General features: G+C 35.9%; 1 protein-coding gene across 2 annotated transcripts in view; it reads right to left on the bottom strand.

Moving 5' to 3' along the window:
• Positions 1-12,807, bottom strand: part of NUP37 (nucleoporin 37) — a 42,573-nt gene that overhangs the window by 20,657 nt on the left and 9,109 nt on the right. For both annotated transcript variants that reach the window (XM_020880920.2, XM_020880928.2), the window contains exons 3-5: positions 10,782-10,906; positions 8,441-8,513; positions 6,056-6,150 (exon numbers count right to left, since the gene is read on the bottom strand). In XM_020880920.2, the coding sequence (XP_020736579.1) occupies positions 6,056-6,150; positions 8,441-8,513; positions 10,782-10,906 (293 nt within the window). The remainder of the gene's footprint in view (positions 1-6,055; positions 6,151-8,440; positions 8,514-10,781; positions 10,907-12,807) is intronic.

The following is a 12,807-nucleotide window of genomic DNA, read 5'->3' as shown; positions in this document are numbered from 1 at the left end:
CGTATCTATATGCATTCTTGTTTACAGGTGAATAGTATTTCAATGTGTGGATATCTGTGCTTAGTCGCTCAGTCATGTCCAACTCTTTGTGACGCCATGGACTGTAACCTGCCAGGCGCCTCTGTCCATGGGGATGCTCCAGACAAGAATACTGGAGTGGGTTGCCATACTCTCCTCCATGTGATCTTCCCAACCCAGGTGATCGAACCCAAGTCTCTTGCAAAACAGGTGGATTCTTTACCACCTGAGCCACCAGGGAAGCCCATGTATGGATATGCATTTATTTGTCCATGCATTTACTGATGGACATCTGGGTTGCCTCCACCTTCTAGCTATTGTGAATAGTGCTGCTAGAACATTCCTTTGTAAGTTTTCATTTGAATGAACACCTGTTTTTAATTCTTTTGGGTCTATACCAAGGACTGGAAATGCTGGGTTACATGTTTAACATTTTGAGGAACTGCCAAACTCTATTCCATGATGGCTACACCATTTGACATTCATACCAGCAAAGTATGATGGTCTCAGTTTCTTCTTGTTCTTGTCAACACTTGTTTTTTTCTTTGTGTTAATAGTTACCTTAGTGCTCAGTGGTACTTTATTTTGATTTTCGTTTCCCTAATGACATTCAGCATCTTTTCATGTGCTTATCAGCAATTTGTATATCTTCTCGGAGAATCGCCTATTCATGTATTTTGCATAATTTTTTTTTAAATTGGGTTGCTTGTCTCTTTATAATTGAATTAGAAGAGTTTCTTGTATATCCTGGAGGACACTCTTATCAGATATATAATTTGCAAATACATTCTCCCATTCAGTGGAATATCTTTTCAGTCCCATGACAGGGTCCTCTGGTATTCAAAAGTTGTAAATTCTGATGAAGCCCAATTTATTTATTTATTTTTAATAAATAATGATGGCCTCACAGAATGAGTCAGAAAGTGTTTCCTCCTATTCTACTTTGTGTAAGCATTTGAGAGACAGGTGTTAATTCTTCCTTAAATGTTTGTCAGAATTTACCAGTGAAGAAACTTGTCCTGGGCTTTCTTAGTTGAGAAATTTTTGAGTATTGATTCAGTTTCTTTATTTTTTATAGGTATACTCAGATTTTCTTTTCCTTGGTTCTGGTAGTTTTGTGTTTTTAAAAATTTGTCCATGACACCTAGGTTATCTAATTTGTTGGCATATATCTATTCATAGTATTCTCTTATAATCCTTTTTATTTCTGTAAGGTTAGTAGTAATGTTCCTACTTTTTCTGATTTTTACCACTTGTAGTATTCTGTCTTTGTTTGTCTAGCTAAAGGGTTGCTAATTTTGTTATATCTTTTCAAAGAACCTCTTTTGATGTCATTGATTCTATTATTTTCCATTCCCTATTTTGTTAATCTTTGTTCTAAACTTTATTATTTCCTTACTTCTGTTAGTTTTGGGTTTCTTCTTTCTAAGCTTCATAAGGTATCAATTTAGGTTATTAATTTGAGTTCTTTTTAATATAAGTGTTCACAGCTATAAATTTCCCTCTGAGCACTGCTTTTACTGTATCCTATAAATTCTGGATGCTATGTTTTCATCTTCACTCATTTCAAAGTGAAATCTAATTTCCCTTGTGATTTCCTTTTTGACCTATTGGCTATGTAACGAGAGTGTGTTTTTTACTTTCCATGTACCTGTAGCTTTTCCTTCTGTTAAAGACTTTTAGTCATTACACTGTGATTAAAGAAGATATTTTGTGTGATTAAAAAACTAGCTTTGAGGACTAATATATGGTTTATTTTAATGTGTTCCAGGTGCACTTGAGAAGAATGTATACTTGGCTGATGTTGGGAGTGTATGGATGTCTTATATATGTCTGTTAGGTACAGTTGGTTTAAAATGTTAAAATCCTCTACTTCTTTACTGACCTAGTTATTCTATTTAGCATGTTCTTTAAAAAGCATGGTATCACCAGCATACAAAACTAAATCCAAGATGACACAGGTTTTGAATATGACTGGACAAGGATTTCACTAAGGTACCTTTATCACCAACATACACAGATTCAGACTCCAGTAGACATCACTTTAATACAATGATAGGAATGAATCCTGGGATATATATGGTTATTTCTTCTGCCCAAATTGCAGAGCTGCCATTTGGCTGGTGTCTTTTATTTGGCAATTGTATACTTTGAGTTAATGAAGACAGTTGTACTGAAACATTTTCCTATTGTAGTTTGTCCCCTCAGAATTCCTACTTTCTTTGTTACTTTGAGAGTGTATGTTACTACTCTTTCTTAAACTTCTTGATTTAGCTACATCTTCTGTTTCTTTTAAAGATCTTATCTGTATTGTTTAGCTTTTAGTCCAAGAGGTTTGACTTTGAAAGCCAATCAGAATTGTCCCTCTTTTTGGCAAATTAAGCTCATAAAAACTAAATTGAGCTCCCCAGCCACTGCTGCATTGATATTATCAACCTCGAGTATCTCAGACTTACAAAAATAGGCATGCATTTCTTGCTTATGGGTCTGGGGAAGCTCTATTTCATAATGCCAGATGGGTTCATCTCTGCTTAATGTATTTCTCACTCCGGGGCCAGTAGCTATCTAGGACATGTTGATCTTACAGCAGAAGACAGAGGCCAGCAGGTCAAGCCAAACCAGGTAAAACATTTAAAGTGTCTGCTTGAGTCACATCTGCTAACAGTACAACGGCTTCAACAAGTCACACGGCTAAGGTCAACAGAGCAAGCAAAGTCTCTGTTCATAGGAGCATGGATGGCAGAGTAAGTATTTACTGAACAGTAACACCATCAACTACAGGCTAGCAAATAAGACAATCAGGAGCAACATAATAAATTTTAAGTTAAATTGATTTAAATTAAAGGACTCATTTTGAAGTTAAGTCCTTTCTCCTATTTAAAGTAATAATTTTTTAAAAATAAAATGATAATAATAGAAGACTTTTAAAATAGTAGGCTTTTAAAAAATTCTTATCACTTGACAAAATAAAAAGGTGGCAACCCTCTGCAAATTTTAGGACAATTTTACTATTCTACAAAAATCTCAATGTCTCCTACAAGAAAAAAAAAAAAAAAAATTACAGACCTCTGAATGCAATCCCAGGTCTCTGGCTGGTGTCCACTATTCACAGGATATTCCTTGGCTTGCAAAGACACTCATTTTCCCCCTTCAAAGATTTCATTATTCCAAATGCTTGTGATTAGGAAACTCCATGTGTTAGAGAACTAAAATGTCATTCTTTCTTTCTAGTGGTCTAATTTAAGTTTTACATTAAAAATTGGTACCATTAACTCTTCCGTCTCTATACAAACTTGGTTTTTTAACACTTGGGACTCTACTATCTTAATGCCATGTAAATCTTTCATGTCTCTGACATGAAAATTTTAACAGGCAGTACATAAAAAATAATGGCCTATGACTCTATAACTTTAAAAAGAGCTACTGAGAAGATTAAAATTTAAAAAGAAGCTAGTGGTGCTCGCTTCGGCAGCACATATACTAAAATTGGAAGAATAGCCAAAGTAATCCTGAGAAAGAAGAATGGAACTGGAGGAATCAACCTGCCTGACTTCAGACTATACTACAAAGCCACAGTCATCAAGACAGTATGGTACTGGCACAAAGACAGAAATATAGATCAATGGAACAGAATAGAAAGCCCAGAGATAAATCCACAAACCTATGGGTCACCTTATCTTCAACAAAGGAGGCAAGGATATACAATGGAAAAAAGACAACCTCTTTAACAAGTGGTGCTGGGAAAACTGGTCAACCACCTGTAAAAGAATGAAAGTAGAACACTTTCTAACACCATACACAAAAATAAACTCAAAATGGATTAAAGATCTAAACGTAAGACCAGAAACTATAAAACTCCTAGAGGAGAACATAGGCAAAACACTCTGACGTAAATCACAGCAGGATCCTCTATGACCCACCTCCCAGAATATTAGAAACAAAAGCAAAAATAAACAAATGGGACCTAATGAAACTTAAAAGCTTTTGCACAACAAAGGAAACTATAAGCAAGGTGAAAAGACAGCCCTCAGATTGGGAGAAAATAATAGCAAACAAAGCAACAGACAAAGGATTAATCTCAAAAATATACAAGCAACTCCTCCAGCTCAACTCCAGAAAAATAAATGACCCAATCAAAAAATGGGCCAAAGAACTAAACAGACATTTCTCCAAAGAAGACATACAGATGGCTAACAAACATATGAAAAGATGCTCAACATCACTCATTATCAGAGAAATGCAAATCAAAACCACAATGAGGTACCATGACACACCAGTCAGGATGGCTGCTATCCAAAAGTCTATAAGCAATAAATGCTGGAGAGGGTGTGGAGAAAAGGGAACCCTCTTACACTGTTGGTGGGAATGCAAACTAGTACAGCCGCTATGGAAAACAGTGTGGAGATTTCTTAAAAAACTGGAAATAGAACTGCCATATGACCCAGCAATCCCACTCTGGGCATACACACTGAGGAAACCAGATCTGAAAGAGACACGTGCACCCCAATGTTCATCGCAGCACTGTTTATAATAACCAGGACATGGAAGCAACCTAAATGCCCATCAGCAGACGAATGGATAAGGAAGCTGTGGTACATATACACCATGGAATATTATTCAGCCATTAAAAAGAATTCATTTGAATCAGTTCTAACGAGATGGATGAAACTGGAGCCCATTATACAAAGTGAAGTAAGCCAGAAAGATAAAGACCATTACAGTATACTAACACATTTAGAAAGATGCTAATGATAACCCTATATGCAAAACAGAAAAAGAGACACAGATGTACAGAACAGACTTGTGGACTCTGTGGGAGAAGGCGAGGGTGGGATGTTTCGAGAGAACAGCATCGAAACATGTATATTATCTAGGGTGAAACAGATCGAAACATGTATATTATCTAGGGTGAAACAGATCACCAGCCCAGGTTGGATGCATGAGACAAGTGCTCGGACCTGGTGCACTGGGAAGACCCAGAGGAATCGGGTGGAGAGGGAGGTGGGGGGGGGGGGGATCGGGATGGGGAATACATGTAAATCCGTGGCTAATTCATGTCAATGTATGACAAAACCCACTACAATATTGTAAAGTAATTAGCCTCCAACTAATAAAAATAAATGGGAAAAAAAAAAAAGCTAGTGAGAAAAAAATAAATAAAAAGAAGCTAGTGGCTTTACTTCCAATGTGAAAGGATGCATACTTAGTAGTTTTATATTTGTACAAGTATTTATAAATACTAGCAATTTTATCATAGCTTTTTCAAACATTAAAACTATGCAAAATAGCAGAGCAGTGGTTTTTGTTTTCTTTTTGTCTGTGTGTGGTTCAGTTTGCTCTGTTAAAGCAAACGAGGCGACTGGCATTCCTCTAATGACCGCTTTACTTCTGATTCCTCAGCTCTTTTCCACCTCCTACACTTGGTCTTCATCTTCTTCTTTACTTGTGATATTCTCCAGCCTTAGGCACTAGTAAAATGTTATAGCTCCCTCATCTGTTCAATCTAGACGGGGGTGGGGGTGGGAAGGTAGAAGAATATAATATTGAAATGTACTGTATTGAGTATCTACAGAAAAACTTTAGACAGAGACTTTCGAATTTGTCAAAACACTAAATTTCCCATGAGTCTTGCTTTAGCAAATGAGATTCTCAGTTCATTATTAAACATTAACTTACCAGATAGAATCTGTGAAATAACTTCACAGAATGGCAAATGCCTCTTATTATATTATCCTACTGATCCTGTTCAATGTTTGACCTGATATATACTTAGATTTCATAAACACGCAAATCTAAAATAAGAGGGAGAGAGGCACCCAAGAACTAGTTAGGGAATTTTCCACTGAGATGAGAATTCAGCTTCACTGGTTTTGAAACTCCTGTTGGTGCCATACTTACACTTTAAATAAAGTACGCTTCTTTTATAACATTTTGTAGAATATATGTAGAAATTTACATTTTCTTTAATTTTTAAAATGTAGTTCTCATTAATGTAAGATGAAAATTCAAAAATTTTGTTGTAACATAAGCAACATACCTGCACGTATGATCATCACTCACACTTGCAATTTCTTGGCCTTCTTTGGGATCAAATACCAAACCATTAATGAAATCTGAGTGGCCTTCTAAAACCTGGTATCAGGGGAAAAGTTAGTAAGAACAAAAGAAAATAATCTACAATATTCCGACCTAATATTTTTACTTCACTGCTTTCACTGCATGCTTCTCTTTTCTATAAATATTTCTTAAGCAATCTGCTATTTTTAAAGCATGATTTATACACCCACTTTTTGGGAAGGTTTATCTTGGAAAGAAGCTGATCATTCAACACAGTTATTAGCTTGATCTTTCTTTTCTAGTATGCATTTCTTACAAAAACACACACACTTTGTTTTTATTTTTTTAACTGTACCTGTCCTCATATCACCTTATTTCTCACTTATTACATAAAGCTTATACAAAAGTTAAAGCTAGGAGCACTTTCCAGGAGCCCTGAAATAAGAGTCCCCTTTGGATTTTGTCTCATACCTGCTGCCCTGTACACTGGCTGCTACCTAATAAACAGATAGCAGGGACTTCAACTTCTACTGTCTTTATTCACTGGCTCAATGTGACTGCCAGCACTGGAGACAGCTAGAATTATAAGCCCATTATCAAAATAACCCAGAAAAACTCTTCTGGCCACAGAAGGAGCAAATGGGAAGTTGTAAATTAGAGGACTATGCATGCAGGTTAAGGTCCAATTAGTCTAAATCTTTATAACTGAAATCCTGAACAGGCCTGTTAGATATCAGATATTTTAATAATTTAATGGATATTGTTTTTCCTTCCTAGCTTACCTTCCAAACACTTGAATTTGATCTCAGTTATAAGATTAATAAAGTAATTCTATTTGGTACTGCTTACTATTTGGAAATGAGGGAGGAAAAAAAAAATGATTTTATTCAAACATTCTGGTGTAAGTTTAACAAGTCCAGGTCCTTCTTCAGCGCTATGTCACAGTTTCTATAAACCACATCACATTAACTATTTAATGTCTTTTTAAACTGGCAATAATAGTTAATAACTAACTATTGACTTTTGATGGGTCAAAATGCTATGTGTCACTGTACACTCAGATGTTCATTGATACAGCTTTAAATAAACTAATATATACAGTGCATTTATTATGGTAAAACTGTATATAGCCCATTGTATATAGCTTAGACCATAACTTTTACTGTTTTCTAAATGATTAGGTTTATAGTTTACCTTTGTTTTATAATATTATCATAGGTTTTATTTACTAGAAAGTCAGGAAGGCAATACTGTTCTTATAAAAAAACATGATTCAATTTCAATCCAAACTGAGAAGTATTTAAAGAATTTCTCCTCACTTTATTGAGATATATAACACTATGTAAGTTTAAGGTGTATAACATGATGATTAGTACATGATGATACACACATACATTGTGAAATGATACCATAACAGGGCTAGTGAAATGACTACCATGATAGGGTTAGTTAATACTTCTATCACCTCACAAAATTATCAATTTTGTTTTGTGGTGAGAACATTTAAGATATAGTCTTTTAGCAACTTGCAAGATGTAATACAGTATTGTTAACTATACTCATCATGACATACAGTAGACCCCCCAAAACTTACTCCTCTTAAAACTGGAGGTCTGTACCCTCCCATCATCATCTCCCCATTTCCTACACCCTCCACACCCTGAAAACCACCATTCTATTTGCTCTTTCTAAGAGTTCAGCTTTAAGAAGAGCTCTTCACATTAAGTGCAGTCATACAGTATTTGCCTTTCTCTGTCTAACTTATCTTACAGGGTTATTTATCATACCAATAGAAAACTCACATACAGGGCTTACTATGTAAAAAGCACTATTCTAAGTGTTTTATATGAATTAGCTCAGTCAATGCTCATAATCCCACGAGGCAGATGCTATGATCATCTCCATTTTACAGGTAAGGAAATGAGAACAAGAGATTGGGAATTTGCCCAAAGTCATACTGTTAACTAAGGTGGCACAGCTGGGCTTCAAACCAGATGTTCTGGCTCCTGTGTCTGCTTCTAACCACGCTGTAGTCCTGCGTTGCACTGCGTTGTACTGAGCTTGTTCCCTTGGAATTCACCTCTTACTCTATGTGTGTTCATGTCTTTTATACCAAGTTTCTAATTCCCTCTCATTCCTGTGCTTACCTACTATTTTAATCTAATAAGTGATATCAGGTTTATAATTCGCAGGCCTTACTATGATCCTAGTCCCTTACTATAGCCTAAAATAGAGTAAATGAGATTCTAAACTACATATTTCAGAGACAACTATAAAGTCATTTTAAATTGGGATAAACTCAATTAAAAAAGCAAAAATAATAAATGTTTTAAAATAGATTTACAAATTAAACTCGTCAACATACCTTGTATTCATTTTTATCTTGAAGATCTGAAGTAAATAATCTAATTTTCATATCAGCAGCAGAAGTACAAAATCTGGAAGTAAGAAAACAAAAATAAGGCCATTTTTAATCTATGTAAGTGAAAGTTCTTCCCACCTTTAACCACCAAAGCTATCTTCATAACTCATAATCATGCTTTTCTTTGGGCAGAAGGAGGATGCTATGGCTCCACTATAAAATCTGTTATACAATTATGACTGAAAGTAGGGGACACAAGTTTGTTTTGAAAATATAAAAATATTAGTATATTGGATTTGTCTCTTTAATTATGAAAGGATAGAATTTCACTATAAATCACCACATGAATTTAACATTTAAGTTTTTCTTAAAGGTTTAAAATGATGGGTTTAAAAAAGTATCTTCTTTTAGGTAGGTCAATATAAGGAATAAAAATATAGTTATACATCTATCTTAGTCTGTGCATCCTTCAGTTATTTATAAGCCTTCTTACTTTAAGACACACTAGACTCACTAAATTAGGTGAAAGATAATAATCTTTTTGTACCTATAAAAGCTGGCGTATTTATTACTAAAAGTTGGCATATTATCATACTGACCCTATTATTTAAGGTTATTGTTTAGGTGTATATCAATGCATATTACAAAACAAACTCTAAGCAATAAACAGGTATCTTTTAACTAGTTCGCCTTTAACCCTAAAGTTTTAGATCCTCAGCATGTCAGATTACGGCTGAGGAAGAAAGAAATTATATGTCTGTATGCACGCCTATGTGCTGAGTCTCTCAGTTGTGTCCGACTCCTTGCGACCCCATGGATTACAGCCTGCCAGGCAGCTCTGTCCATAGGTTTTTCAGGTAAGAACACTGGCTGCTGCTGCTAAGTCGCTTCAGCCGTGTCCGACTCTGTGCAACACCACAGTCAGCAGCCCACCAGGCTCCTCCATCCCTGGGATTCTCCAGGCAAGAATACTGGAGTGGGTTGCCATTTCCTTCTCCAATGCATGCATGCATGCTAAGTCGCTTCAGTCGTGTCCAACTCTATTCGACCCTATGGACAGCAGCCCACCAGGCTCCTCCATCCCTGGGATTCTCCAGGCAAGAATACTGGAGTGGGTTGCCATTTCCACTGGAGCAGTTGCCATTTCCTCCTCCAGGAGATCTTCCCTCTAGGTATCAAACCCATGTCTCCTGCATTGGCAGGTAGATTCTTTACCACTGAGCCAGCTGGGAAGCCTTTGTATGCCTGTATTGAAAAATAAAGCTTATTTCCAATTGTCTTTAGGTAAATGAGTACTATATGGATCTAAATTTCTCAAGTTTTGACTCTATTAAAGCTATATTTTTTTCCTCACCTAAAACATTTAGTTTATTTAATTTAAATAAAGCTTAAGTTAAAGCAAGTCTCCTAATCTAGAGATCCAGATATGTTGGTAAATCTCTTGTACCATGCCTTTTCAATGATTAGTTAACAGTCATTCAAAGAAATAGATCAATTAGGCAAAACTAATTTCTGATAACAGAAATTGGATCAATAGTTGCTTAGGCAGCGGATAGGCTACAGGGATTAACCAGAGGAGCACAAAGAATCTTCTGGGGGGTCATAGAAATGCTATGTATTACCAGCATGTAGGTTATAAAAGTACATGTATTTGTCAACATTGATCAAACTGTACCTTTAAGAGTTGAGTTCACTGTATGTAAATTATCCCTTAATTTAAAAAAATTAGGTTAGCTCAGTAAGAGCTAAATTATGGTTGTTAAATACTGTTTACTAAAAGGAGACACACATTTTAGATTTGATATTTATGGAAATAAGGCTAGTGTTTTGTAACAGACCTTAAATAACCTGACATACCATTGCCTTTGTGAAGAAGGCCTCAGCAAATGTGTTAATTTTTTTTCTCAAAAAGCAGTCATTCTTTTTAAATGCTTTCAACAAAACAGAAGCCCAAGGATTAGAACTAGAGTTTTATGAAAATTTGACCTTGGCCTATGTATGGGGCAGTAAGGTTGATTAATGACTCAACCAAATTTAGTTATTTTAACAAAGTTGCACTTTCAATAAGTGGTAAATTCAGTGAAGAATTTATGATTCATAGGAATCTCACATAAATAGCTTTGTAGTCACGCTGAAACACATGCTTCAAGGCATCACTGTTACGTTTGCATATAAGTCACAAATTTAGACAATAAGCCTAAATTATGAAATAATAGCAAATACTGAAATACCTAATTACCTGGAGTTGGGGAAATGGAGGAAAAACATCCCTATGATTAGAGGCTTCAGATCACTTAACACAAAGGATATTAATAAATGCTGCATTTAATAATTTTCAACTTACTTGATTACTGGAGGCAATGAATCAAGTCTAGTCTCTGGGCTCCAAGCTATGCCATCAACTCTGACTCCATGGTGAAATGTTCGTAGTGTTTTATACTGAATTCCTTCAATGTCTGCTTCTTCCTCCTAAGCATACATAGTAAATGTTTAAATAAGTCATGAGAACAAACAATATAAAACTGTGTATTTTATTATAATGAAGAATTTATCAGGGGGCTATGAATATCCTTTTGAGAAGTTCAAAAAGCAGATTAGATATTAAGGTGGGCTTCCCTGATAGCTCACTTGGTAAAGAATCCACCTGCAGTGCAGGAGACCCTGGTTCAATTCCTGGGTCGGGAAGATCCCCTGGAGAAGGGATAGGCTACCCACTCCAGTATTCCTGGGTTCCCTGGTGGCTCAGCTGGTAAAGAAGCTGCCTGCAATGTGGGAGACCTGGGTTCGATCCCTGGGTTGGGAAGATCCCCTGGAGAAGGGAAAGGCTACCCACTCCAGTGTTCTGGCCTGGAGAATTCCATGGACTGTATAGTCTGTGGGGTCACAAAGAGTCAGACACGACTGAGCAAAACTGGGGCTTCCCTGGTGGCTCAGAGGGTAAAGTGTCTACCGGCAATGTGGGAGACCTGGGTTCAATCTCTGGGTCAGGAAGATCCCCTGGAGAAGGAAATCGCAACCCACCCCAGTACTCTTGCCTGGAAAATCCCACAGATGGAGAAGCATGGTAGGCTACATATAGTCCATGGGCTCACAAAGAGCTAGATACAACTGGGTGACTTCACTTTCACTTTCTTTCAACCAGTTTACTGAACAAAAATATCCAAAGCTGTTTAAGCATTGTAACTCTCTAAGATAACTAAAAACAATATGCTTGTTATACTTTATCTCAAGAGACATTTTATTCCTAATAGTAAATATATTTCACAGCAAACACAATGAAAATGGAATGCTCTAAGAATCAGAATGTTCTAGGTAAATGAAGTAATATGCATGGATTATCAAATAACAATATCAAAAATATATACTGAACAGTTTTGATTATGTATATCTTGTACTTTATGAAGCCTCAGTCATTATAAAGAGTATCAATGATTTTCACATAATATTACTCATGGCACTAATTGGACACAACTCAGCAACTAACACTTTCACTTTCATACATGTGTGGGATTGAACAAACTTGTTCATCTATACCATTACTATGAATAGTGGATGTGTAAATTACTGATCAGTCTTTTAGATTTGGGTAAGATGTTTAATAAAATCAGCTTATCTATTTGATTCAGTACTACTAAAATGATTTCAGTTTATTCTCATGGGAAGACAAGAATGAATTTTGAAAAGTCAAGTCATCTTTGGCAATATGGACAATAACCTGAAAAGCTTTTTGACTACAAAAATAATGCAAAAATCCAAATCCAGAGAAGCAACTGAGCACAGAGGCATAAAGCTATCTTAAGGACATCTGCCCACATCCAATAATTAATAACTTTTGTTTGTATGGGACAGAAGACAAAAGTTAGTGCCTACACAAAGAGGGATGCAGATCAGGGACCTCTGCATAGAACCAGGACCTTTAAAGTGGAAGCAGGGAAAACAAAAATCCATGATCCAAAGTGCCATGTAAAATGTGTACCATGGCTGAAGGTCAAGAAAAAGAAAAAGTAACTTGTGAGAAATCTCAATCATTGGCTGGCCTTAACATAAGTTTGGGGCTTGAATTCACATTAACTATGTGCTCCAGAAAATGAAAACTTATTTCAAAATGTCCGTATGTTGTTAGTGGCCCCAGGCACTTGACAGATAAAGGCAAATTCTTTTTTGGATGAACTTCCTCTACCTAAGTCTCAAAATTCTCACAGATATAGTTCAATCAAATATGATCTTACATGCATGCATTACTACACATGAAAACAAAATACCACAAACACAAACAGAAGAATCAACTTGGAGACATTAAAAAATTAGATTAAAAAAAAATGTATTTTTGAGGATGTAGATGAGAGAATCAAAAAATATGACTAAGCAAC

The sequence above is a fragment of the Odocoileus virginianus genome, chromosome 23 (genome assembly GCF_023699985.2).
Source record: "Odocoileus virginianus isolate 20LAN1187 ecotype Illinois chromosome 23, Ovbor_1.2, whole genome shotgun sequence".
In the NCBI taxonomy this organism is placed as follows: domain Eukaryota; kingdom Metazoa; phylum Chordata; class Mammalia; order Artiodactyla; family Cervidae; genus Odocoileus; species Odocoileus virginianus.
Note: the sequence above shows the minus strand (reverse complement) of the source record. Positions and strands in the feature narration are given on the sequence as shown.